The 26705-nt window shown below is 38.5% G+C and overlaps 1 protein-coding gene, 1 long non-coding RNA gene and 2 other non-coding genes across 16 annotated transcripts; 3 read left to right on the forward strand and 1 right to left on the reverse strand.

Moving 5' to 3' along the window:
- Window positions 1–15157: 15157 nt before the first annotated feature.
- Window positions 15158–15232, forward strand: LOC112183192. Its single transcript, XR_002929782.1, has one exon. It is a non-coding gene; the product is annotated as a small nucleolar RNA Z267 (small nucleolar RNA).
- A 95-nt stretch (window positions 15233–15327) lies between these two features.
- On the forward strand, window positions 15328–15407 carry LOC112183193. Its single transcript, XR_002929783.1, has one exon. It is a non-coding gene; the product is annotated as a small nucleolar RNA R44/J54/Z268 family (small nucleolar RNA).
- Window positions 15408–18413: 3006 nt separating this feature from the next.
- On the forward strand, window positions 18414–18810 carry LOC121051921. Its single transcript, XR_005807466.1, has 3 exons — window positions 18414–18508; window positions 18612–18651; window positions 18727–18810. It is a non-coding gene; the product is annotated as an uncharacterized LOC121051921 (long non-coding RNA).
- Window positions 18811–21142: 2332 nt separating this feature from the next.
- LOC112181450 (chloride channel protein CLC-d-like) lies at window positions 21143–25498 on the reverse strand. 13 transcript variants are annotated; one of them, XR_005805114.1, is made up of 14 exons: window positions 25202–25497; window positions 24953–25005; window positions 24572–24868; window positions 24370–24467; window positions 24020–24267; window positions 23825–23885; window positions 23640–23705; window positions 23264–23338; window positions 22764–22893; window positions 22516–22644; window positions 22308–22436; window positions 21641–21718; window positions 21483–21538; window positions 21143–21376 (listed from the first exon to the last, which is right to left on the reverse strand). XR_005805114.1 is itself a non-coding variant. In XM_040513075.1 (9 exons), the coding sequence occupies exons 5-9, from the start codon at window positions 22579–22581 to the stop codon at window positions 21271–21273; spliced, it is 435 nt and encodes a 144-aa protein (XP_040369009.1). In that variant the 5' UTR covers window positions 22582–22644; window positions 22764–22893; window positions 23264–23338; window positions 23640–23705; window positions 23825–24292; the 3' UTR covers window positions 21143–21270. The 13 variants fall into 13 exon arrangements, 4 of the variants coding, with proteins under 4 accessions (XP_040369009.1, XP_040369010.1, XP_040369011.1 ...); XR_005805115.1 differs by having other exon boundaries at window positions 23640–23710; XR_005805119.1 differs by having other exon boundaries at window positions 23825–24267; window positions 24572–24822; window positions 25202–25498.
- Window positions 25499–26705: the final 1207 nt, after the last annotated feature.

The following is a 26705-nucleotide window of genomic DNA, read 5'->3' on the forward strand; positions in this document are numbered from 1 at the left end:
TGAAACAAGACGTACCCGCATCATGGATTCCCGAGCAAGACGGCGATTCTCTTGGGGCGTATTGTCCTTGGCCCGCACCCGGTCGAGGTCAATGTCCTTCAGGTCACCAAGCATGGACCGCACGAATTTTCATCGGCAACCCCGTACTCACTCAACAGCTGCTTGATGGGCTTCTTGGGGATTACCGGAATGGCAGGAGACAATAAGCCAAGCGAAGGAGACAACTCTGGTCCCGGGTGATCTTTCTTCTGGCTCTTCGCACCGAAACCCTGAACATCCTGGCCAGTATACGTCACCTCCTGCTTATCACTTCGATGCCGGTGCCTATGAGATCTCTTCTTCTCACCAGGAAGCAATGCCTTATCGCTCCCAGTGGAACGAGAGGAAATAGGCAAGGGGGCCGGTACCTTTCCTGTCCCGGTATCATCTATCGTGATAACGTCAGCCAAAGAGGGCTGCACGACGTGGGTCAAGGGAGCGTCAGGATCAAACTCACCATATCCCTCATCGGTGATCTCCAGTAGGGTCTCTTCAACGGACCGACTTGTACCTTTCGACCCTAGGTCGACATCGATGTGAAGGGCGTCTTCCCCCTGGCCCATCAGCATATCCATCAACTGGGCATCATCCATTTTGTCCTCCTCTTTGCCTTTCCGGGGTTTCCTCTTCAGCGCTACAATCAGTTCCAAGATTAGTCGAAGGTAATAAGGACGAGCGACACAAAAAAAAAAAACAATGTAGTATTTTAAACCCTTATCGGGGAGCCACCCTAGCCCAAGCCTATAAAGTATAGAATGCCGGATGAATCTATAAGAGCTCCTCTCTTTCTCTGACCAAACGGCATATACCCAGGCTATCCTCTTCCTTTCTACTTCGGATAGAGTATAGGACTAGTCCCCGATAGCTTGGAAGGTACCGGTCAGTTGCCACTTCTTATTTTTAATTTGCCACCGCCTCCCAGCTAGGAATACTTTGTTCCTCCACCTTTTGCTCACTGAGGAAGGCATGTCGGTAACTAGTGGTTCGTAATCCCTAGCGGCAAATGTAACCGTACCCGCACAAGACAGCTTCCTTGAGTACAATACCCGGTGTACCACGCGGAATTCATTTATTGAAGGCCACCCTTGTTGGCACAAGTCCCACATGGCCATCATACTGTATATTTGACGAATGGCATTCGGGGTCAACTACCCCGGTGACAGGTTCAGCATCCGCAACAAATACTGTAGGCACCGGGGCAGCGGTAGCGATAACCCTTGGTGGAACTGATTCTCGTGCAGCGCCACCCACCCCGGGGCAGGATTCGCGGTCATCTCTCCATCCCTGAGAGGCCTAATCTCCACCGCGTCCGGTATTCCCTACTTCAGTAGCATGTCGATTATCTCCTTAATCGTCATACTTCTCCCGGGTTCGTCGCACACGGTCCCATCCGCTAGTGTATACCTCGGCTTCGGTATGCCCTCGGGAATGGCCACGGTGACTACCGGGGCCTCCGCAGACCCGCCCTCGCTCTCACCCTCGTCGGACTCCCCACTGCTCTCTGAGAACACCCTAGTCGAGGATCCCGTGTTCTCTGCTAATTGATCTACTCGGCCTAAGTACCGATCGATATCCACTTCAGCTTGCCTGGCAGAAGACTGGTACGACGATCCCGTATCCCCACCCCTGGCTTCTGATTCCATCCTAACTACGGTACCGGGGGCCTCAAATCTCGTTATATCTGGAACCAGAAGCACAAGGGTTAGCCTATCCAAAACCCAGAAATTCCCAGAAATTCAACCAAAACCCAGAAAATCCCAGAAATTCAACCAAAACCCAGAAAATCCCAGAAATTCAACCAAAACCCAGAAATTCCCAGAAATTCAAGCAAAACCAAGACCATTTTGAAGCACGGACTACTCCCCACTTCAAAGCAAAACCCAGAGAATGGAACAAACCTAAAAATCTAAAACAAAAAGTTAACCACACACTAGTATTATTCGTGTTCTGTCTTTATGCAAACAAGAGGACTAAATACAAACAGAAAACATCCATGGCAGAAGCAGAAACAATAGACCTAGCAAAATCGTACAAGCAGAGCGAGAGAGATCTAACCTCTTCTTCGGCAGACGATCGATCTATCACTCCACAAGCACGCACACTTCTCCCTTGGCTCTCCCCTTTTTTTCCCGCTGCAAATCTTCGAAGTCTTCTGAATTTTTCACGAAAGTGAGGGAAAACAATCGGTTTCCCTCTTAAATTCAATCTCCAATGCATCAGAGCTATCGAAACCGAAAAGCCCTCAACCATAGGATCGCTACACGTGTCCCACGCCTCCCCATTTCTCGAGCTTTGGCAGGCGAAAGGACGGGCATTTATTGCACAACCCAGTCTGCTCCACGTGGCCGACATGCACCGCCTACCCCATCAGGTATCAGAGCCAAGTCCTCTCTCTACCCCATTGGGTACCGGAGGCTCAAAATTTTCTACCCCATCGGGTATCAGAGCCAAGTCCTCTCTCTACCCCATTGGGTTCCAGAGGCTCAAAATTTTCTACCCCATCAGGTATCAGAGCCAAGCCCTCTCTCTACCCCATTGGGTACCGGAGGCTCAAAATTTTCTACCCCATCGGGTATCAGAGCCAAATCCTCTCTCCCCCATTGGGTACCGGAGGCTCAAAATTTTCTACCCCATCGGGTATCAGAGCCAAGTCCTCTTTCTACCCCATTGGGTACCGGAGGCTCAAAATTTTCTACCCCATCGGGTATCAGAGCCAGGTCCTCTCTCAACCCTCATCCTGTCCCAGGGCATAGGTGGCTTTTACCTACAGCGTAGCCCGCTCAAGATTTCTCTTATGCAGGAACTTGGGGGACTACCTATAGGCACACTAGCGCCAAACCTAGAGACAAAGTAATAAGTCCCCACCCAAGAAACATCTTGAACGGGAACTTGGGGGACTTGTACATACTGGGGAGTCTCAACTAAGTTTGGCACTATCGGCTGGGCCCCATCGGTACTCCCAGGTACTATGCCATGGGCCGGGTTCATGACCCACCATGGAGGGCCTCACATGGGATGCCACCCCGGACACCCAGGGCCCGGGGCAAGGCCAGCGCAGCCCATCTATACACAACAAGAAGGCTTATATGACATCAAGAGAACCTGTGTCCCACATCGAGGATAGGGGAGACTCCTTTCCTATACTCGAATATAAAGACATTAACACAACCACCTTCAACGGGTAATAACTCCCTTATCCACAATTTCTCTACACATCTATTAGTTTCTCACTCAGGCATCGGAGAGGTATAAACCGTCCGGTACGGTTTATCCCTCTAACGTTGTGTTCTTGATACAGGATCTAGGAGTTGGATCGGTACCCCAGACGGTATAGCATTCTGTGTGAGGTATACGGTGAAATCCACCAGAAACACTGATATTGTGGACATGTCATAGTATATAGGATATGAGTTGAGTAGTTCTTTAGGGCTAGAGCTTGAAGATAATAAATTGTCTCTCTTCAACATATTTCATTTCTTTTTATCTGGATATTTCTATATAGTGAAGTCACAGGCCATGTCAATGACAATGTCAGTTACATACATTGTAAGTTACATGGTCAGTTACATGATCAGTTACATGGTCAGTTACATAATCAGCTACATGATCAGTTACATAATCTGTGACATGAGGTTAACACACGTTGCCAAGGAGTTGGCTTTTTCTAGTGACTTCTCTAGCCAATGACTTGTCTAGCTAGCGACCTGGCCAGTTTCATTATATGATCCTATAAAGTATGTATTTAAACCTCAAGTCACTGGCAAAGTCACTGATCATGTCACTGACAATCCATGACCAAGTTACTAGCCATGTCACTGGCTATGTGGCAAGCCAAGTTACTACTGCATATGTCACCGGCAAAGTTGTTGGCCATGGCACCTCAAGTCACCGGTGACTTGAGGTTCACTGTTAACCTTAAGTTACCTGTAAAGTCATTGACCATGTCATTGTCAATCTCCGGCTAAGTCACATTGCATGTCACTGTTATATACATGTCACTGGCAAAGTTGCTGGCCATGGCCATATCATTAGTGTCACTGATAAAGTCACTGGCCATGGCCATGGCTATGTTTGGGGGGGCTTTTTTGGTCCCTTGCTTATAAGCACAAGAGCATCATGCGTTTGGTAATTGAGCTTATTCTCAGGCTTTAAAAAAAGCTGCCCCAGCTTCTGTCTAAAAGCAGAAGCCCACTCCCCCCAGCTTTTAAAAGCCAGAAGCTCGGTCAGTACTGTAGCGGTAATACTGTTCATTAATGAATTTTTGAAAATCCCGTTTTGTATCCTCCGTTGGCTGAAACAATTACAGCCATCTGCCACCCATCCTCGATCAGTCTCTCGATCCCATCTCCCATCTCCCTCTGCTCTCTCTCCCACTCCCATCTCCCTCTGCTCGATCCCATCTCCCTCAAATAACATCACAGAATGCATCCCATCCGATCTCCCTCTGCTCGATCTCCTCTGCTCGATCTCCCTCTGTTCGATCTCCCTCTCACAGAACCCATCCAATCACAGAACGCATCTCAGCCTCACTTGCATATGAAATTGAAGCCTCAATCAAGCAATTTTCGAATCAAGCAAGTCAGTCTCTCTCCCTCTGCTTCGTTCTAATTGTTGTTATAATTGTTTTTATTTTCGTAGTTCTTGTTATAATTGTTGGTTATAACCACTTAACCAGAATAGCAGCCAACCAGAACAAGTCATACTAACATCATCATACTTGAATTTCCACTATATGATTAGTTCCGATAATAGACTACAATCCTCTTTCTGCTTTAATTGACTAAAATTCTAATTGGGTGTAATGAATTTGATGCCAGATTCTAGAAGGTTACATCAAGTATAAACATTTTGGTTTTGTTTTGCTGTGTACATTGGGACTTTATTTACTTTTGAATTTTGATTGTGTTTTGAGGTGCTAGCTGTATGCAAGTGTTTCTTAATTTTGCTTGAAATCCTTGAATGTCGTTGACTGGCAGAGCTTAAGAATTTAGTTGTGAGTTGTGAATTATGACTATATGAGATAGTTAGCAAAAACCTTAGAAGGAACCAAGAAAAACAGAACAGATGGACGTGGTACTATTACCTTTGTTGTTTGTTTCAGCTGTACAAATGGTTGGGGCTGTTCAATCTACTTTATTCATTTTCTTATAGCTGCCTTTTTTTCTTTGTATGTTGTTGATGTTTATGTTTTCTTATCACTGCTTTAATGCTTTAGTTTCTTGTTATTGCATCTAAAGCTTATCTTCATGTCATTGATTATGCATTGGGGTTGGTACTAAAGCTTGGGCTGTAAATTTTTGGCGTTTTTATCTGTGCTAGATGGCTGTTTGGAATGATGGTTTAGTAGATGTCTTTTGTGACTTTTGTATCAAGGAGGTGGATAACAATAATCGTCCACATACTCATTTTAATCCGGATGGATGGGTGAATATAATCAATAATTTTTCTAAAGAAACGGGCAAAGAATATACTAGAAAACAACTGAAAAATAAATGGGATTCCCTCAAAGATCATTGGAAATTATGGAAAGATTTGAAGGGAAAAGAGACCGGTCTTGGGTGGGATCACAGGCGTCAAACTATAGATGCATCCGATGAGTGGTGGCGCCTCAAGATTGAGGTATGTAAATCAATTTAATTATTTTGGTTAAAATTTTTACTTCATTTGAGATACATTGAACATTGTTTGATTTATTTATTTATTTTTTTGTCTAGAAAAACAAGGAATATGGAAAGTTAAAGAAAAAGGGAATTGCACCCGATTTTGAAGACAAGTTGGATAAGATGGTCATGGGTATTTCAGCCACTGGTCAGCATGCATATTCACCATCTTCTGAACTACCTATCCCTAGAAGTCCACAGCAAGGTAACAATGAGGTGAACCTTGAAGGTAGTGGTGACTCTGAGGACAATGATGATTTGGCCCCCACTCTGCCTAAAAGAAAAAGAAATGAGAGAGCTGAGAAAGGTAAAGGAGTAGTACCAAAAAAAGAAAAGGTGGGAGGTGCTGCTCATTTGGCTAAACAAATTAATCAAATGTGTGAGGCAATTGAGAGTAGGAGCACAGGAACTTCCATGATCAATAAAAGTGTAGAAGGTGGAGCCACTACTATTAAGGACGTGATGAAGGATGTCACCTCATTGCCTGGTATCGAGCAAGGTAATAGGTTGTGGTTTTTTGCCACTCGACTGTTTTTAAGTCAAGAGAAGAGAGGTGTGTATTTCACTATGGAAGATCCTAACGTGAGGTTGGAGTGGCTGAAATTTGAGATGAACGATAACTAAGCTTATGTTGTCTTTGGTTAAGCTTATGTTATGTTTGAAGTTTGAAGTTTGTTGTTTGTTTCAGCATTGTTTTTAATTATGAGAATTGAATGTGATTACATGTTTTTCATCATGTGGATTATAAAAATGGAATTTGGTGAATTTTTTTTCATTACTGCTTGTTAATGATTTAGATGTTATTTATCATATTTATATCATATCATATTTACATTTAAATTTGCAGGTTTTGGTTTGAAATATTAACAATTCCGAAGTAGATGAAGTGGAGGAGGAGATATTCTTACGAAGTGTGCAATTTAATGCTCTGCTCATTCAACATTATTACATGAACTATGTTCATAAAACTCCTTGCATGGTATCTTCTCAAACAGGTAATAAGTGGATAATGGAAGTATTACAAGGGAATGACAGATCGTTTATGTAGTGATTTGGAAGTTCAATTTGGGGTGTTGGGTTCAAACAGAACAAGTCATATTGAAGTTATGGGAATGCTATTGTGGTGCCTAGGACAGGGATGTGGAATTAGGTCAGTAGCAGAACGGTTTCAACATTCTAATGAAACCGTTTCTAGATATTTAGGAAAAGCACTAGATCATGTGTGTAAACTAGGTAAACATATAATGAGGCCTTCGGAGAATGAATTTAATGGTGTTGCACCGGAGATCATGAGGGATAACAGATACATGCCTCATTTTAAGGTATTTGTCATGCGTTACTAGTCAATAATTTCACAATTTAGTTACTTCTATTAATTGACAAATAACATCATTATTTACAGGATTGCGTCGGCGCTATCGACGGAGTGCATATTCCCGCTTCTATAGCTCCTGAAAAACAAATACCGTACATTGGTAGAAAAGGAATATATACCAACACAAAATGTTATGGCGGCATGTAATTTCAATATGCAATTTATCTATGTATGTGCGGGATGGGAAGAGTCTGCTCATGATACGAGAGTGTTTCTATCGGTACTTCGAGATCCCGAAATGAATTTTCCTAAACCTCCACCAGGTAACTATATTTATTTTTAGATCAAATTTTATGATGCTTTGAATGAAGTTTTGTTAAAATTTGACATTTCTTTATTTTACAGGAAAATATTATGTTGTAGATTCCGGATACCCTCAAATGAATGGATTTTTGGGGCCTTACAAAGGTCCGAGACAACATTTTCAACAATACCGTAGGCAAGAACCAAGAAATGAAAAAGAGGTATTTAACCAAGCACACTCTTCTCTTAGAAGCGTTATAGAACGCACATTTGGAGTTTGAAAAAAAAAGTGGAAGATTTTAAGGGACATGCAAGGTTATTCATTTGAAAAGCAAGTGAAGATTGTCATTGCTACCATGACACTTCATAATTATATACGGATACATGCACATGGTGATAGACATTTTGTCCGCATTGAAGAAAGAGAAGGTTATGGGTCAAGTGGTGAGATAGAAATGGATGATGATGTAGAAGAAGAATATCATGGTCACGGTGCACAAGAAATGGAAGCAATAAGAAATAGCATTACTCAAAGTTTGATGAATACGCGTAATAACGTGAACATTTGATGTGAACTAGAAACTATGATTTATAATAATATAGTCACCATGATTTATAATCATATTGTCCAATATTAATCAAATAGTCACCATGCTTTATAAAAATTCAAAGTTAACAAAAATTAATACGGACATAATAAAGATTAAAAATAATAACAAGATCATTTGAACAATATTGTTTTATATACAATTAATTAAGCAAAATAATCTCTCATGTCCAATTCTGTCATTCCACAAATAAAAAGCACAAGCCAGTTTGATTTACCAAACACTTTGCCACTGCTTCTGCCACTGACAGCCCTTATAAAAAGCCAGTTTACCAAACACTCAGCAGCTTTGCTTTTCAGCCACTTATTCTCATAAATAAGCAGAAGCCAGCTTTTCTGAAAAGCCCAGCCCTACCAAACATAGCCCATATCATTGGCCAGCCTAGGTCCCTAATCAGTGAGATCACTGGTTAAGTCACTGTTAACCTCAAGTCACTGGTTATGTTACTGGCCATGTCACAGTTATGACCATGTCACTGATCATGTATCTCACCAAGTCACTGTTAATCTCAAGTCATCGGCAAAGTCACTGACTATGTCACTGTCAATCCTTGGCCGAGTCACTGATCATGTAACTGGCCAAGTTACTGTGAACCTCAAGTCACCGGCAAAGTCATTGTCAATCCTTGGGCAAGTCACTAACCATGTCATTATCAATCCCTGTTGTATTATCTAACCGCCAGACTAAGAATCTCTTCTAAAAACTTATCACCTAAGGTTGGACAGATACTGCAAGACATGTTCTAATAGCTACATCACATTCATTATATGTCAAACAAGAGTGTACAATCACCAACAAAATTCTAGTGATTTTTCTTTATTCTAACTATATAAATGCACTAGAGATACAAAAGAATTGCTTGACTCCATCCTTGTCTTGAATAGATATAACTATTTTGTTTGAAAAACAATTTGATGGTAATACATTGCATTTGTAAAGAAAATACATGACACAGTTTCTGAAACTCATTAACTAAAATGCAGGAGACAAAATTCAGGCTATATGATTACATTAAACCTATTATATAATGTCTTAATTTCAACAAAGGAAATCAAAAGTGAGCGATGTAGTGATTTCTGCTTCTCTAAAGGTTGAACCATGGAAGGCGAAAAAGCCTATTAGGTGGAAAAGTATTAAGCAACTGACAGCTTCAAAGAATGCGAGAGACCACTTCAATTCCTGTGAGCTGGTGAATGTGATCTGCTGTGGCATTTGATCCGAAGATGTATGCGACTATCATATAAACTTTCTTCCTTTGGGAGAAACGAAGACTCAGAAAAAGTAGGGCTGCTGTCCAAAAGACTGGGTGCTTACTAATAACCTGAGTGAAACTGCAAATGTGACTAGATGAGTCGCAGACCTTTTGGCAGGAAATGCCCAATGTCATCATATGCAAAAAGGTAAAACCCCAAGTTCATATCATCATAAATTCCCTGCAAATAGAGACAATTGACTGGGATTTAATTGAGTCACACTTGATATCTCTTTTGAATCCACCATCGGGTAATAAGAAATCAACAGAAGCAAGCGAGAATACAGCAAAATCAATCAATTTCTATCTCAAAGTTGGCTGATTATGTTCCTGAAAATGATTGATCCAACAGTGCGCATTAGTTTGAGAATTCTACTAAACCAATTCAAAGAATGATAAGCATCAACTATAATACCTCCAAGCACTAAAAAATTGCTTCATGTAGATAGACTTCCCTCATAACAAAAAAACATAATTTTCAATTAAGCCACACTTCAAAATGCTTTTGGGCCTAAAATGTATGTTCTAGTACCTAGTTTTGACAACAACTAATATGTTAAAGATGTGAATTACAATCCATAATTTTGACAAGCCTATAAAGCAAAGAGATACTACAATGTACTAACCAAACCCCCTTGCATATAATTATCAAGAAAAAAAGTTGAACAATATATCAGCATCTCACACCAGATTTGAACCACCACAAACACATCATGTCAGGTTTGAAAATAAGTTAAATAGATGACATACCTGGCAGCATCAAATACGGGCTTTCCATTCCATCTATGGTTTACACAGTTTAGAAGCCACAGTCTCAGACAGTAACCAAGAGACAGAGCGTGCCAATACAAAGAAACTTGTTGATAAATTATAACAAAAATCCCATCCACAAGGGAAGCAAGACCATACAATTTTCATGCATTATAGCTAAGATTCAATCATCTTAGCAAATATAACAAGGAAATCAATCATCCTAAGATTCAATTAAACAACAATTAAATGAATGATTAATCTAATGACTCAATTAAGCAGCCAAAGAATTCAAACTTCTGATCCAAAACACAACAATTCAAGATCGCGAAACCAGATCAAATAAGTTGAATCAAATTGAAGAGAGAAGCGAGCTTACGTTGATGTCATCGCCGGATGAGATCTACTTGGTGGCCTTTTGGCTGAACCAGTAGGACCCCGCCTTGTTCAGAATCTGATCCCTGCAATTTCAATCCTTCCATTCTTGCCGCCGCCGATGTGTTTCATCTTGATGGCGGCAGAAGACGAAGAAGAAGAAGAAGAAGAAGTGACGTGATTAAGGCGAAGATCGACAAAGCCAGAGATCGAGAAAAAGGGAACAAAGTTGTGGATTGAAGCTCCAAAACCGAGATTACATATCGTCGTAGAAGAACAAAGAGCAATCGGAAGCTGGCGGCGGAGAGAGAATCTCCGATCAAATTGAATCAAGCTTTCTGATCAAAAGAGAGAGAAAATTTGAGCTCTGAAATTTTGATTGAATAGTTATAAACGTTTGTTACATTTAGAGGTAGAATCAGAATCAAAAAAATTAAGAACTGACATTTTTTAACATCATCTTTGTGGTGACCCGAGAGAGGGGTCCCACAGCGCCGCGACTCAGAGCCAATGAGAAACCGACATGTCACGAATGACATCACGATAACTCATCAATCCGAAATCGTAAGGCCTTTTGGTTTCAGATTGTTGGTTTACAAAACACTTTCTTAGACAAATAATTCTAGCAACTGAACAACATATTTTCAATAGTGGAATTTAAAGTGGGCTAAAGGATTTGGGCTTACAATAGGAGCCCAATTTAGGAAATAACAAATCACTAAGTAAATATAAGTATGAGAGACGCGCCCCAGGGTTGCGGGTCTCTCGAAATTTTGTAAATAAGCAAGTAGAAAACAAATAAAAGTAAACAATTAAGTGACTTAAAAACCCATTAAAGGACTAAGACCTTAATTTAATAAAGTCAAAGAGCAATACGCCAAGCCGGGCCATGTGCCTCCCATGTACGCTCCTCGACCACATACTCGAAACCTGCACACTGTTGTAGGGGTGAGCTTTCGTCCTCGCATGCCCAGTAGGGGCCGACCCAACCATGCTAGATTTGAAAAATAATATACTTGAAAATATTTACTACATAATATTGTACACGTTTATCGAAAAATACCTTAAAAAGAGGCAACCACAAGCATTTGTTTTCTTTTATAAAACATATGCAATATGCTTCACACAACTTGGAGCTCCAAGATATTTACCTACCGGCTAAACTCAAACAAATCGGTAACTGACCCAGTTCTAAATCCTTCGAGAACCGGCCAACTACTCTGTAGTCTTTGTGACTATAAGTAGCGAAAGTGTCCATTTCCTAGCCCTGAGTCTCCTATGACTGGTTCACTGTCGGTACTCACATTTCCTTGACAAACATAGGAGCACAGCCCCCTTAGGAGGTTCATGGTTATCAACACCATGGGATCCCAAGGAATCTACGCGTCTAGGTCCCATTCACTTTCAGGTCACAAGTACAAACATACAATGGGGTACAGTATCTCAACATACAAGTCTAGCCTCGGTTTTCGCAATCAGCAAATATCATTTATGGAAACACAGATATCATGAGGCATCGACTAATGAACAACCAAAAACGTATTTACAGGCAACATACTATTTTACTAGTGCATTCCACACATAGAAAAGCCTCTAACAAGGAAGGGACAGCTCACCCTACCTGGAATTTGGAGTGCTCGTCCACACTTAGCTATGTTTCTGACTTTCGATACTTGATCCAATTTCACGTGCACACGCTCGAGTCCTTTAATAAAAACTATTTCCGATAAGTAATTAATTTATAATTTCAAATTGTTCAATTCCTTTGCAAGTTACCAATTTATCTCTAACCAATAATTAATAGTAACCATTCCCGAACAATTCACTGAACGTAGTAAGCTCATTCGGGATATGGTGATCACACTTCTTCCCATATTAAAGTTTCGGTCAACCGGTTTGACCTCATTTTATTTAGCCTTTAAACCTTAAGCAATTAAATAGCAACCACCATTTCCAAATAATTTCATTCTACGGTAAATCCGGGATATGATAGGTTTGGAATATTTCTAGTCATGGACCTTAAATTGAACATCCCCATATATTAATTCACTTATCAAAATCCGGTCCATTCTTATTTACCACTTTTCTCATGCATTTAACCAAACCACCGATTCCATTCTTATTTTACATTTCAATGTCGATAACAAATTCATCCTTTTAATTCTCAATACAATTCTCCTCTATTCAATAAGCCGATTCATACTTATTCATGCCAAGTTTCCAACATAACTGTTAATCCACAAAATCCTTCAATCACTCAAGTACCACAACCAAATTTATATCACGCATACTCAATAAAACCATAACTTTGATAAGTACAAACAGTACACGGCCAAACAGATTCCAAAATACACAGTCCCTTACCATTCTTCGATCTGTTCCCCAGCCAGAGGCTATTTCTAGTTGCTGCATTCCATCACTATCAACCCATTCGGACCTTTGGCAGAAAAACAATACTATCAATATTCAACACTCAACCAATTTCACATCCAGAATAGAGTTTGAGGTCCTTAGTTCCTTACCTTATTCGATTTCAACTAAAGCTACTCCAGTAGCTCATCTTCACTGATACTCCAATTTGCAGAAATCCAAGAACCTCGAGTTTCCATCTCCACAACAAAACAACAACTTATTTAATTAGTCTCAAAGTCCAAACAACAATCAAACTCTTAAATTCATAGGCCGACATTCCTTACCCATTTTCAGTTTTGCCGAAACCACAACCTCCATAACGTACTGCTTCTAGCAATCCTTCTGGATTCTTCACCATCCCATCAAAACTGAAATCGATTCCAAGACCAGAAGCTCCCCTCTCATTTCAATTCCCATCCTCCAAGTCCCGAATTCAAGAACATTAACCAAAAGAATTGAACATCAGCAATCCACTACTTTGGAACTGAAACTCAACCAAATAACGAAAGGGGGCTTCGAAAACGGCTTACCAGAATAATAGGACTATGCCGGCAGAGTTCACGGTGGCGTCAAGGTTTCTCACGCCCCAGCGGTGGCTCGTGTGGCGGCTCTGGTTTGAATCGGAGGTTGGGTGTTTGGGCTATTGGAAAAAGTGAGACGCTGATTCCAACCATGGAGGTGGTTTAGCTCGATTCGCACTAGAGATTAGAGAACGAAGGCATGCAGAGCCTCGAGCTCCGACAATGCTCGTGCGGCATCGATCGGTGATGGGATGTTGGGGGCTTGATGGTCGGTGCTCTTTGAGCTCACTGGAAGCGGCGGTGATTGAGAAGGCGACTGGAAATCGGTGGAGGTTAAGAGGTTAAGAGGCAGCAGTGTCGCAGCCTTGGGTGGTTGCAGGTGGAGGCCGAAGTCGGTGCATGTCGATGGTGAGGCTTGGGCTTGGGTCAGATTTGGGTGCTGGATCGATTGGAGGTGGCGGTTTTGCGAGGTGGTGGCCGGAGATGGGGTTTTCCGGCGTTGTCAGTGGGAGGACGAGAGAGAGAGGTCGTGGAGAGGGAGAGAGGGAGGATGCGGCCGAGAGGGAGAAAGGAAGAGAATGGGATTTTAGGGTTTTCTACTTGTTAACTTTCTATTTATACTCACGTGCGAGAAATACCCATTTTGCCCTTGCGACGAATTTCCAAACTCGTCTAGTTAATCGCTTTCGGTTTTGGGCTCGTAACTTTTTTTTATTTGTTTTTCGTCGGAAACTTCCTAATTTAATTTCCGACTTTGTCCTAGGCTCAAAACTCGATTCATAAAAATCCAAAATTCAAAACTTTGTCACAACTTAAGTTATCGTCTCTGAAACTTCAACAAACGGTCGTCTCACTAAGCTTCTGTAACCTTCTAGGCCCAAAGCAAAGGACTCTGGCCCAAACTTAAATTATAAGGCCCAAATCGTGATCTCGATACCAAAATAATTTCCAAAATCATTTTCTTCACTTAAATCACCTTGTGAAAATCTTATTGGCAATAAATTACTTTCAGAAATTAACTAAAATTTTTCAGGGGCTCACAACCTCATTTTTCATAAGGACTAAATTAATATTATTGACAATTCATTATGGACCTTTTTATCAAGTGGGAAACTAGGTGACATTTTTATCATTTTACTATCTAATGTGACATTTTCCCTCATTTCCCTTAATTATAAAAGTTTTTTTATTAAATAATTATAGATGTTTTTCTTTACTTAATATATTCATTTAAAAGAAAATCAAATATTATTGCATTCTGTTAAATGATTGCTGGATTTTATTTACTAAGAAAATATTTTACTAATATAGATAAGGATACTGTTTTGAAACGATTTTAAAATATGAAATCACGTCAATGACAACAATCAAGTTCATAGATAGAAATTTTATTTAGAGATTTTGTATGTTTTGATATATCCATTTGTGCCCGAGTAAACTTAAAGTTCTGGCTCTGCCACTGGTGCCAACTCACAACCGATTGGCCAAATAACGAGGTCTTGATAAGAGTTGCATCTTGATTTGACTTCTTCCTAATGATTGTGGTCCGAGGAAGGAAACTTCTCGACCGCTAGGCTCTCTTGCTTTTGTTGCAAGGACTTCTAGTGTTTCACCAATGTTGCTTTTTTTGTGTGACTTTTTTGATATAAATGTAGAAAGTAAAGGTGCGTAAAATAAATAGAAAATTACATAGTAACACAGGACTAAAGATGTAAATACAGAAAACCCACTTTAAAAAAGATTTATATAAATAAGGATATGAGCTCAAACCTAAAAGTCAAATGTTGCAAGCATGACTCCTAATTTTAATGGAAAATGACCAAAATGCTCAAGTTTCATCACAATTTACAGGCATTGCCACTAACCTAGTCTGACTTTGCCGATTTGTTTCCTCATTCTATTTGTTTTCTCTTTTAGATTTGTCGATGCCTGTGATGGTGTTAAATATACTTCGTAGATTAACTTCTATAAAAAAAACTTCAAATCTCAGGCAATAGGCTTTTGGATCTTTCTATTCTACACATTTTGGTCTCTTTTATTTTTTGCTCAGATCCGGGCTTTGATTTTTCTCTTTGATTGTTGGTGTTTTTGGATTGCAAGTGATGAGAAAAGGGACATTTGCACTCCACGGAGATTGATGACTTGTTCTAATGGGAATCTCTATGATGCTTTGAATTGCTCTTTACTTTCTTGTGTTCTCTCTTAATTTTTTATTTACTTTGATTTTCAATTTCCATCTCTAAGTACTTATGCAAAAATTGCAAGCTTCATTCAGAATTAATCCAAATTTTGAGTCTTTTTCAATTTATGATTGTCTTCAACCCCAATGGGGACTTTTCTGATGCAGAGGTTTTGATGGTTTTCTTGTATCTCCATTGTGTTGTAATTCTTTATCCATTTCAGGCTTTGACAATTAAAATTCTTTTCTTCCTTGGTTCAATTTTGGGCTACCATCATATCCTTCGTGAACTAATTAAACAATCTACCATTTTCAATGCTATTTTGATTTGTTCATAAATACATAATTCAGTTATGAACTTGTGCTATTTTCATATCCTCCTGCTACTGCTCCTACTCCTGATTTTTTATTTTTGAGATTGATAGGGTAAATTGGGATAAATGTGCCTACTTACCTGCTGGTATTCGTATGTAATAGAGTATACATGTAACTATAGGTGAGTTAGTTTTTGTTCTATTTTAGGGGCAGAAGTGATTCTATTGTGTGTGCCTTTCTCTTGTTGATTCAGTTTTGCAACTTAGGTACGTGACTAGTTATTGTTTGGTGAACCGAGTTTTATACGTTTTTAGGTATCATTGTGCATGTCTGCACCCAATATCCCATTGCTACTTCATTTGACAAACTAAAGACTATTATTCAGCTCTTGGATACCACATGCAGTACCTAATGCAATTTTCTATGGACAAGATGATCTTATGAACTTATGCTACTGTGTGTAGGTGCAAAAGGGTAATCTTGCTATTGGTTTGGTAATCTTTCTGTGGGAATAATGCGATTTTCTAGCAAACTATGGTGCTATTAAAGTTGGATCTAGTTGGTGGGATGCTTTGCCTGCCTTCCTCGCTGGCCCGTATGGCCAGGATTTGTCTTCAGCAAATGTTTATCGGTTTCGTTAGGCTTTTTTCATTTGTTCTATTTTTAGTTTGTCTGTTAAATTTAGTTGGTCCTTGTATTAGCACATTCTGGTTTTGGTTTGTGCATTGCGGAAATGGTTTAGGCCTAGTCCCCCATTTCTCTGTGCTTTTTATTATTCTTAATAAAATTTCGAATGAGGGCGAGGAGTTAGCCCTTATTTCACTTCTATAAAAAAAAAAAAAATTAAAAAAAATTCATTCATGGATTGAGAGATCTAATTATTACTGCTACTGCTCTTGCCACTACAAGAAAAGTAATCATTTACGACACGAGATTTACTGCGTGTATTAAATGTGCGCCGTGAATGAGTATTATTTACGATGTATAATAAAAAAACGCTGTGAATGATCCGTTTTGATGACATTTTTTACGACGTGCAATATATGCACGCCATTAAAGGTACAACTTTGTTTACATTAACGCCAATACATGCTTCTGCTACTACTACTGCTACTGCTCCTGCTACTGCTATTGTTCCTGCTCCTACTACTACTTTTGCTACTGCAAATGAAGCTGCTACTGAACCAAGGACACGTTCAGCCATAAAGAAGAAGAAAAAATGTTTGACGAAGAGCTCCTGCTTCTGATACTGCTCACCACAACAAAAGTAGGCTTTTACTGCACAAAATTTACGACGCACAAATAAGCACGCCGTAAATGACATACATTTATGGCACACAATTGATGATGCCGTAAATGTATATACATTTACGGCGCACATATATTGCATGCTGTAAAAGTCATTCGTGTTTGGTCTTTTACAGCTCACATCTATTGTGCGCCGTAAATGTCATAATACAATTACAGCACACATCTCTTGTGCACCGTAAATGCATAATATAATTACGGCCCACATCTCCTGCATGCAGTAAAAGCCATGTGTGTTTAGTCTTTTACAGCATGCATCAATAGTACGCCTTAAATTCCATAGCCCGCCCTTTTTTTGGCCAAAAGTTAAATTTCCCTCCCCTAATTTTTTTATTAGTCTCACGCTGCTTTTCAGTCCGATCAACAAGCTCGTTTCCAAAAAATCAATGATGGTGGTGGTGGGTAAACTCAGTCGACAGTGGGATAAGAGGGATCGATCCTCCTTTACTCACAAACAATTAGAAATACAACACAATGAATAGAAGCCATCTTCGTCCTCCTCTTCTTTTACCTTCTCCAATTTCCCCTACAATTCATTCTAGCTTTTAATTCTTTCCACATCTTGCAGGTACCTTCCGTCAAGCAGAGGTGGGATTTGCAGAGCGTTAGGCTTTCCAGTTTGGATTCCGGCAAGTACGCTTCCAGAATGCCCAGCTCTACGAATTCCGGATAGGATTCGGCAAGTCCCATGTCGTCATCTTGTTCTCCGATCGCTTCTTGGAGAAAGTTCCGCAAACCATGCAAGAACCAAGGTTCTAAAAATCAGCCTAGGCAGCGCATAGGCGCCTCCATGTCGTTCCGCTTTTGGCCTAGTCGATCAAGCTAGGCGTTGGGTTGAAAATCGGCCGCCTAGTGAAGGTGATGGAAAAGAAGAGTTGGGTTTCATTCTTCTCCATTTTTTGGTAGTGCGTACTGTGTAGAGAGAGACATAGAGTTTGGGGAAGAAGAAGTGGGAGAGAGAGTTTGTTCGCAGGTGGTTTGAGAGAGAGAGAGAGACAGAGGAAGTGAGCAGTTTTTGGTTGTGTGTGTGGGTTGGCCACGTTAACATGATAAGGTTTGGGAATTGAGATAAAGAGCACGTGAATAATTTAAAGTGGTTTTAGTGTTTGAATATATTACTCAATCAAATTATTAAGTGATTTTAGTATTTGAATATCATTATCCAATAAAAATATCAAGAGTTATGTGAATAATTTAATCCATTTGTATTTAGTATAAAAAAAAAAGTAAAAAAAAAAAAACACCTAGTCCCCGCCTAGGCCCCTAGGCGCTAGGCGCTAGGCCTCGAGCTACCGCCCGACTAGCGCCTAGCGTTTTTTCAGAACCTTGGCAAGAGCCCATTTCGGCTCTCTCTTCTTATTTGTGTCTATCTCTTAGAAGCCGACCTTTTCTTCTCTCATCTCCCTCTCACCTGCAAACCGAAAAAGGAAGAAGCTCAAAAGTTTTGGTTCTAAGCAACATCACCCCGAAGGTAATTCCATTTTCTCCTTCCCTAGATTTGGTCTCTTCACCCCATTCTACCATGTTTGGATTTCCATATTCTGATTTTTGGGTTTTTTGTTTTTGTTTTTCAGATCGGGAAGAACTTTGGTGAACTTCTACATAAGAACTTTGGTGAGGAAAAGCTAGTTCCTCTTTCTTGATTTTCAATATGTCAAAATCAATTTCTCTCAATTCCTCCTCTTTCAGCTCCAAGGTTGAAGGCTCTACTGGGCTGAGCTCGCTCAACATGCAGCTAAGGAGAGAGCTCGATTTATACACATTGCTGGTAGGTTGCTTCAATTTTCACTCATTTAATTATCTCCCTTCTGATCCTAGACTTATTATTGTGTTCAATTGCTAAGTTTCATTACCTTACTGGACGTAAGTTGCTAGATTCGAAGTTTTATTTTCTTGGGTTTGTTTCAATTTTGCTGCTTTTAATTAATTAGACCAAGCCTTCACTATGTATTGTTCTATGATTGCATAGCAATTGGGTTATTTTTTCAATGATATATGACTCGACTAAAGATCTCATTGTGAAATCATATAATGTTCGTTCCATCAGTTTAAGGATTAGGACACCAAGAACTCAAGTATTGTTAACTTTGGATGCTCTGGTCTTTTGAAAGAATGTCTGAAGTATTTGTTTAAGTTTAACTAAGATTGGGAAATTCCAGGTTCAGGCTTTAAGATGGAGAATGTCTTAGCAGTGTTTTACTTTAGTTTTCAAAGATTTGAGAACAAATGTGAAGAGATTTAACATGTCTATATGTTGCTAATTGATATATTGATATAATTCTGTATGGACATGTAGTCTTACTTGCTAAAAATTTGGCAACTTCTAAGTTGGTTAATTGATATATTGATTCAGAGAGGATTAGTTCCGCAGTGAGAACTTTGCTCAAATGGAAGTGGATTTTAGGGTTCATCCACTTTAGGCTGGATGTTTAGAATAGGAGGTCAATAGTACTGGTGAGGTAAGTAGTTTCAGTTTGACTTACATACTAATCATTTTTCTAATTCTTACTATTATTCTAGTCTTGCATAGTTATATGAATTTGAATCACTAGCAAGTAAGACCAGTGAGATATTTCATTGATTAAGTGCTTTTGTTTAGGTATGAAACTTATCTTCTTCTGTAGTTCTGTGCCTTCTATAATGTCAGAGGAAGGAAAGTGTATTAGTTGCTATTTCATGACTATTAATGTCACATTGATATTAGAGAATGAGAGGTAACAAACGTGGAAAAAGAAAAGAAAGAAATCTAGTGTAGTGAGAAAAAAAAAATTGTGTAAGAACTAAGCTAGAGCTTGTGTTCACTTGTTTAACTTAACCGGGTTAATGTTCCAAATGCATCTTGGCTGAGGGTGTTCTGCATGGTTTTGTTTACAGTATCTTTGTTGGGACTTTTAACCATCTTGTTGATGATACTTTTAATGGCAAGTGATACCTATGCTCATGGTAGTGCTTCTAAGTAGTCCTTCAATATTTTATTGTCATCTCTTGATAAAGTAGGTCATTGCTTACAGCTTGTAAGAAATGATGATTTTTCTGGGCTTAAACTTGGCAATGATTATTACTGCTAATAATTGTTTACTTAGCATTATCATTACTTGCTTTTTGTGTTTTTATTTGCTGCTACTGTCATTTAAGCTGATGTCTCATGTGAACATGTATATTCCACTGCTGTCATTCTTTCGGAAGTTGATAAAATGAATTGGATGCAGGTACAACTGAAGCCTTTAATGGAACAAATTAATAGAGTTAAAGATTTACCTTTTCCTGAATTTGGAAGTCTCCAAGCTTGAGAAGCCAAAGTAAGTGCTCCACAACTTGCAGAGAATGGTGAATCAAGTGCTATTGATGCCTCCATATCTTCTCATGGGGTGGGGTATGGTGGGACGCCCATGACTTTCGTTGGAGATACTAAGGTACTTCTTCTGCCCCTCCCCCTCCATCCAGACTTTCAGCTTTATGTATCACCGTTCAGGTGAGATTGGATTCTAATTACAGTTTTTATGGTGTTGTTGTAACATAAATGAATTATTCTTAAAAAAAAACATAAAGGGATTATTCTCAGAAAAAAAAGTAACATAAAGGGATTAGAAGTCAAAAGAAGTAGTTAATGGTAAAAAAGTAAATTAACTCATGGTATGTTACAAGTGGAGAGCAAATTGTCTTTATTTGTAAGATTTAGTCATTATAAAGGGATTAGAAGTCAAAAGAAGTAGTTAAGGATAAAAAGTAAATTAACTCATGACATGTGGTAAGTGGAGAGCAGATTGTCCCACTACAAGAAAAATAGCCTTTTGCAAGGAATTTTTTCCTTGTAAAAAGCTGGAAATTCCTTGCATTAACTCAAATGCAAGGAATATTCCTTGCATTTGAGTCCTTGCAAAGTGGCCCTTGCAAAAGAGCAAATACAACGACTTGAAAATTCCTTGCATTTGAGTTCACAAATGCAAGGAATTGTTCATCTCAAATGCAAGGAATTGAACACCTAAGGTTAACTATGGTTAACTAATATACAAGGAGAATTCCTTGCATATCATTCCTTGCATTTAGTTTTAAAAAAAATTTAAAAAAATTTAAAATTAAAACTGAATAAAAGAAAATACACCAATTTTCATTCCAGACTTTTCTTTTATTCCTTGAATTAAAAACAATTAGTTTGTTTGTACATCAAAAATTGCAATTTAGCAATATTTCACTTAACCATAGAACACTTGGTGATCCAAAAGCTTTGCCAAATCAAAAATCTCTGACCACGGCTTCACAGTAGTCATCAAGAGGTACATTTGCTACCTTCACATCCTTGTGGAAATCTACCTTCGACTGCAGAAGTACCAACAAGTGACTGCATCGCAAATCAAATGCAACCAAGTTAAAATATTGTCAACATTTGCACTCTTTGCCTAACAAATGAAATCAGGCTTTTTCGTAGAAGAATGAAAACAGCATACCTACGAAGCAGTAGTCCAATGACAAATGTTTCTCCGTTTCTAGAATGATCAATCACCTGCAAGACAATACAACAGGAAACACAATTTCAGAATTTCTATATCACAAGAGCAAGACACACAAACAAAGACAAAGAGGAGAAAACTTAAGTATGACATACAGGGAAGCCATTGTGGATGTTGCTCCGTAGAATAGAAACCAAATCAGCAACCTTAACAACACGAGGGAAGGAAATCACCTTCACAAAAAGACAATGGAACACCGTGAGCTTGCAAGGAATAAAGTAAGATTAAGTAATAAAAAAATAAGAACGAGGTTGATGCATTATGAGTATGACTGTTTTACAAAGGACTGCAAGTACAATGTGCTCAGACATATAGAAAAATTCTTCCAATGCAAAAAGTAGGAGGGTTAAAAGCTGAAATATTGAGAACCCCTAAATCCCCAATTATTCAATAAAGTCATATATGTCAGAAAAAGAAAAGGAAAAATCCTTTTGCCAAAAAGCTTTGTTCAAATAATTTGGCTATAATTATTGGGGTTTAAGGTTGTTCATACTCGGCGTAGATGTGTTGGAATTTGAATGTATAGTACAAAATTCCTGACAGGTGAACTATAGTACTTGCAAATATGGCTCAATTCTAATGTCTGCGTATGAGAAGTTATTGCTGGTAAAAAATTTATAAAATAAAATATAAAAAAATTAGAGGATACTATAGCTACATATTCACTACACAAACAAGAAAGCCCTTCTATAATATTAGTAAAGCGAGAACAAGCCCATAGTCTGCAATCATATAGAAAGATCAAATTGAAAAGAAGTTCACCCTTTTTCCACAAGCCTCCTTTGCTGTCATCTTCCTCATTTGATATTTGGGTTTTGATTCTAACTGTGGAATGTTCTTTAACCGCGACTGTTCTTCATACAGGCCTTCGTTGAATTCATCTCCAACAGCCTAAAAAGGTATAATTTATAAGTAATTTTCTACACTATCTTATCAAAATAACCATAAGTAAAAATTCCAAAAGATGTACCTTTGAAATAAGAAGAACAAGCATGATAAGAGGCAACAATTTCAGATTATTTGTGATTTCAACCATAATGACACATAGAGACTTCGCATTGAACCTCCAAGAAAAGAAGCTGCTCCAAGTAGTGCATATCTAGCACAGGAGCAAGTCAATTAATAATTTGCATGTATAGCAAATGTAGATCTAAAGGGAAAAGGTCTGCAAGTAAAGTGCATTTGACTAAACTAATATTATGAGTAAAAGAGACTTACGTTCCCTCTTCAATGTTGAGCTTCTTGTAGAAGCTAACAACAAACATGCCTACAAGACGTCCATATGTTGATCCTATCATTATTCCAGGAACAAATTGACCAGCTGGAACAGCAGTACCAAATGTCACAACTGCTAATGTGTAAAACATAACCGGCATTCAGTTAGGGAGAAAAGGTTATATAAAAATAAAATCAGGGGAAAAAATGTCCAGCAAACTTTGAGGACCCGAATACATTTTATTGAAGGCATAAGATTAGACAAAGGAATGCCTAGGAAGTATACTTGAATTTTAAAATCAAAGAACAGATAAGGAACAGCTACGACACACTCTTTAAGGAACAGAACTACCCAAGTGAAATAATATATGCAAAATAGAAAGCCTGGTCAACCAACACCATCTAATTAGGTTACAAATTGCACAAGCATGTTGGTGTATCAGCAATTCAGCAGTATATATACAACAAAGGGAATCGTTGAGCTAAGTAAATAAAGGCAATACCAAGAAGGTCAATAAACTTTGGGCACTGTACTCATGTATTGTTTTTGCACTAAACAAATTCCTGATCGCATCATCCTGCAAATAAAGAAACAGTTAGGAACAAAACTCCCAGTTCACTTGCAAAAGAAATTGCAAATAGTGGACAGTAAGTAACCATTACTCAATGTATATGTAAATAAGACTAGGACATCACTGAAATTTTATCCAATATCCAATTATAATTAAACCAATTACAGAACTAACCATATTTGTGTTGGAGAGTCACTCTTTTATTCTTTAATCCTCAAACAGAACAGGTGCATAAAATGCTTTATGGTACTACTTTTTATTCAACACGATCTTTTAAGATGGCAGAACAATTGAGTCAGCTATGTACCTTTGCAGATGATGCGTTGCTATCAACCAGTTTGAACTAGTTTCAAGAAGTTAGCTTGAAAGTACCCTACACTAGAAGTGACTTGATTTCAGAGTATGGATACAGAGGCACACTCCAAAAAAGTTAAAAATCCAATACAACGTATACTCCACATAACAATTGCAGATTAAGGTTAATTAATATACCTGCATACTAGGAATTCTTGGCTTGTTGTTTGGTTGCAGACTGTGGTAGGAATTTTTAATACTTGATTCCCCAAAAGAACATGAAACAAATAGTAGTAAACGGAATTTGATTGGCATCACTTAGCTCAGAATTTCATTGATGAGCTATGCAGAGAACCTTGAAAAAGAAAAAGAAGTAAGTTTAATATACGTTACCAGTTGCTGGGTGAAGTCACCAACAAGGACCTTGAAAAAGGATGGTCTTTCTTCAAGCTCCATACACTCTTTTTCTTCTTCCTAGCTTGGTTCTTCTCAGCACCACCATTACACCAGCCTTCCATACGCAAATCGACCCCTGTCGTTTCTTTGAGTTTAATAGACCATGGCCTCCCAGCTGGATCTTGAAGCATTATAGTTTCATTGCTCATAAGACCTGCAACTATGACTACTCTGGTCTGAATTCTCTGCAATTAAAACAGGGAAAAGCTTCTTAGAGATAAAGCAGTTGACATTGGCTTAAGAATATGGCGACAAAGTAAGTACTCACCAGGTCATATCAAGCATACCTTGAAAAAATAGTAGTAAAAAATGGATTATCCGGATTGAATAGATGTTTCTTCAACAAGATCAAGTGCAGGTCTCTTTCCTAAAATGACTTGGTTGTCTGTATAATGCCAAATACAACAGCAAAATCAAGTTGTTACAAGATGGCACACACCAAACTTCTATAAGCTGTAGAGAAATGAAATAATAAATAGTATAACTTACTAATTGTTCCGTCCACAACATTGCCAATCCTGCTCTTGGTGCTTCAGCATTCTTCTTGCAGTAGCTTTTACCATAAATTTTGACATCAAAAATTGATCCACCATCTTTAGTTAAAGTCAAGAAATCCCCAACTTCCAGAAAATGAAGCTTTGCAAAACTCTGCTAATCATTATGGAAAACCACGCAACCCTCGATCTCTTTTAAATTCACAGCCCACAGGTTTCCACAAGGGCCTCTAAGGCCACACATTCCTGGTACACAACCATTGAAGTTCTTCCCAAACGCACGTGGTATACGCTACAAAATTAATAGATTCAAAGAAATCATAACTATTAACATTCTGAATATCTTAAATAGGGGGATCTAGAAATGCTACAATACCTCGAATACACATTCATGAGTAATTTCAATCGGCATCACCAGAACAATTCAACCTACAACCAACCAAAAATGCAAAAAAAAAAAAAAAAATCCAAAACAAACAATAGAGCAGTTAAACATACAACCCAACAAAATTGAAGTTTTAACAAAATTGAGAGGTCGAGAGAGAGGACAATGCCTAAATAAAAAGCCCAGTCTTGAAACTAAATTGAAAACAAACCAAATTATATCCAGAAATCAAGAGAGAACCTTGCGAGCTAGTGCGAGCGATAAAGAAGACCCAACTAATTGAGTGAGTGGGAGCGAGCGAGAAAGCAGAGATGGGTAGCAATGACGACAGGAGAGATGGAGAACCTGGGGTTGTTGACTTTTGGGGTTGAGTTGGAGTGCGAGTGTTCATGAGTTCCAGATTCGCCACACAGTTGGATTTGGGGTTTTGGTGTTTTGGGTGTATTCTTCATAGATCTAGAAGGACCATAGAGAGCTTTTGTTTCTTCTTTTTCTAACTAGAGTCAATCAAGTGATAAAGGGCCCGACAGGAGTCCACGAATAAAAACAAGGAAGCGACTTAAATCGTTGCAATTGTGATTTTGGAGGGCGCTAAAACATCCCGCCTGGTAATAATTGCAAGGATTCTAAATCTATATACAAGGAATTTACCATTTTTTAGATTTGAGAAGACCAAGTATAAGGAATTGTTGCATTCCTTGCAAACTCAAAGAGCCAGATGCAAGGATTCACAAAATTCTTTGTATAAGTCAACCAATTGCAAGGAATTTTGACACCTTGCATATAAACCCGTTGCATATACCTAAATTTCTTGTAGTGGATCCTTATTTGTAAGATTTAGTCCTTATATGCAGCGCGAAACTACGTTTGGGTCTAAGGGGGTCCAGACCCCTTTCAAGTTGTCAAACTTTGCATTGATTATATATAATCATGTACGAAGATAGGAAAGAAACTCATGGAATATAAAGAAAACTCTAAGTATGGAAATGTAATTACAAGTAATTATTATTTTCTTCTTTGTCTTTTATTGCTGTGATTATCTTTCCTTGTAGATTAGTCCATGAAATGATATCATTATTTATCCATTATATTTTGGACCCCCTTATTGTTGAATCCTGGTTCCTCCCCTGCTTATATGTTTAATTCAATCTTTAATGGATATATTTGTTCAGTCATCTTTTGTCAACAACTTATATGTAATTTGTTAAAAACTAAATGCAAAGATATAAATTTCATGAAATTTAAAGGGGCTGAAGAGTAACTTGCAGGGTAGATAAAGTGCGGAAGGTAAAGAAAGCGTTAAAATTCAAGTATGCTAGAGAGAAAATATATTGCAAAAAAGTTGATGATGTATTGAATTTAGCTGTTGGTTAGGACCTTTCATACTAAGCTAGAGGGATTATTACATATATAGAGGAATGCTAGTAACCTCTCCCTCCAACATTTCCGTTTCTACCTTCCCCATTCATTGCATGCCATGTGTATTCCACTATCTAAAAAATTCAAATAATTAATACAACTAAAAGACAAGTTTTCACTTCCCCTCTTTACCCTTATTTAATTTCACATGCATTTAATTAAGTAATTAATTTTAGTTTCTCAATTTTTTTCTTTTGTGAACCCTTTTTATTTGCAATTTATATTACTCTTATGGGCTTATGTACGTATTTACATATACGTAAATACGTACATATATATATATATATATATATATATATATATTTAAGAACATACTTCAAATTTT

Source organism: Rosa chinensis, chromosome 1 (assembly GCF_002994745.2).
Source record: "Rosa chinensis cultivar Old Blush chromosome 1, RchiOBHm-V2, whole genome shotgun sequence".
In the NCBI taxonomy this organism is placed as follows: Eukaryota; Viridiplantae; Streptophyta; class Magnoliopsida; order Rosales; family Rosaceae; genus Rosa; species Rosa chinensis.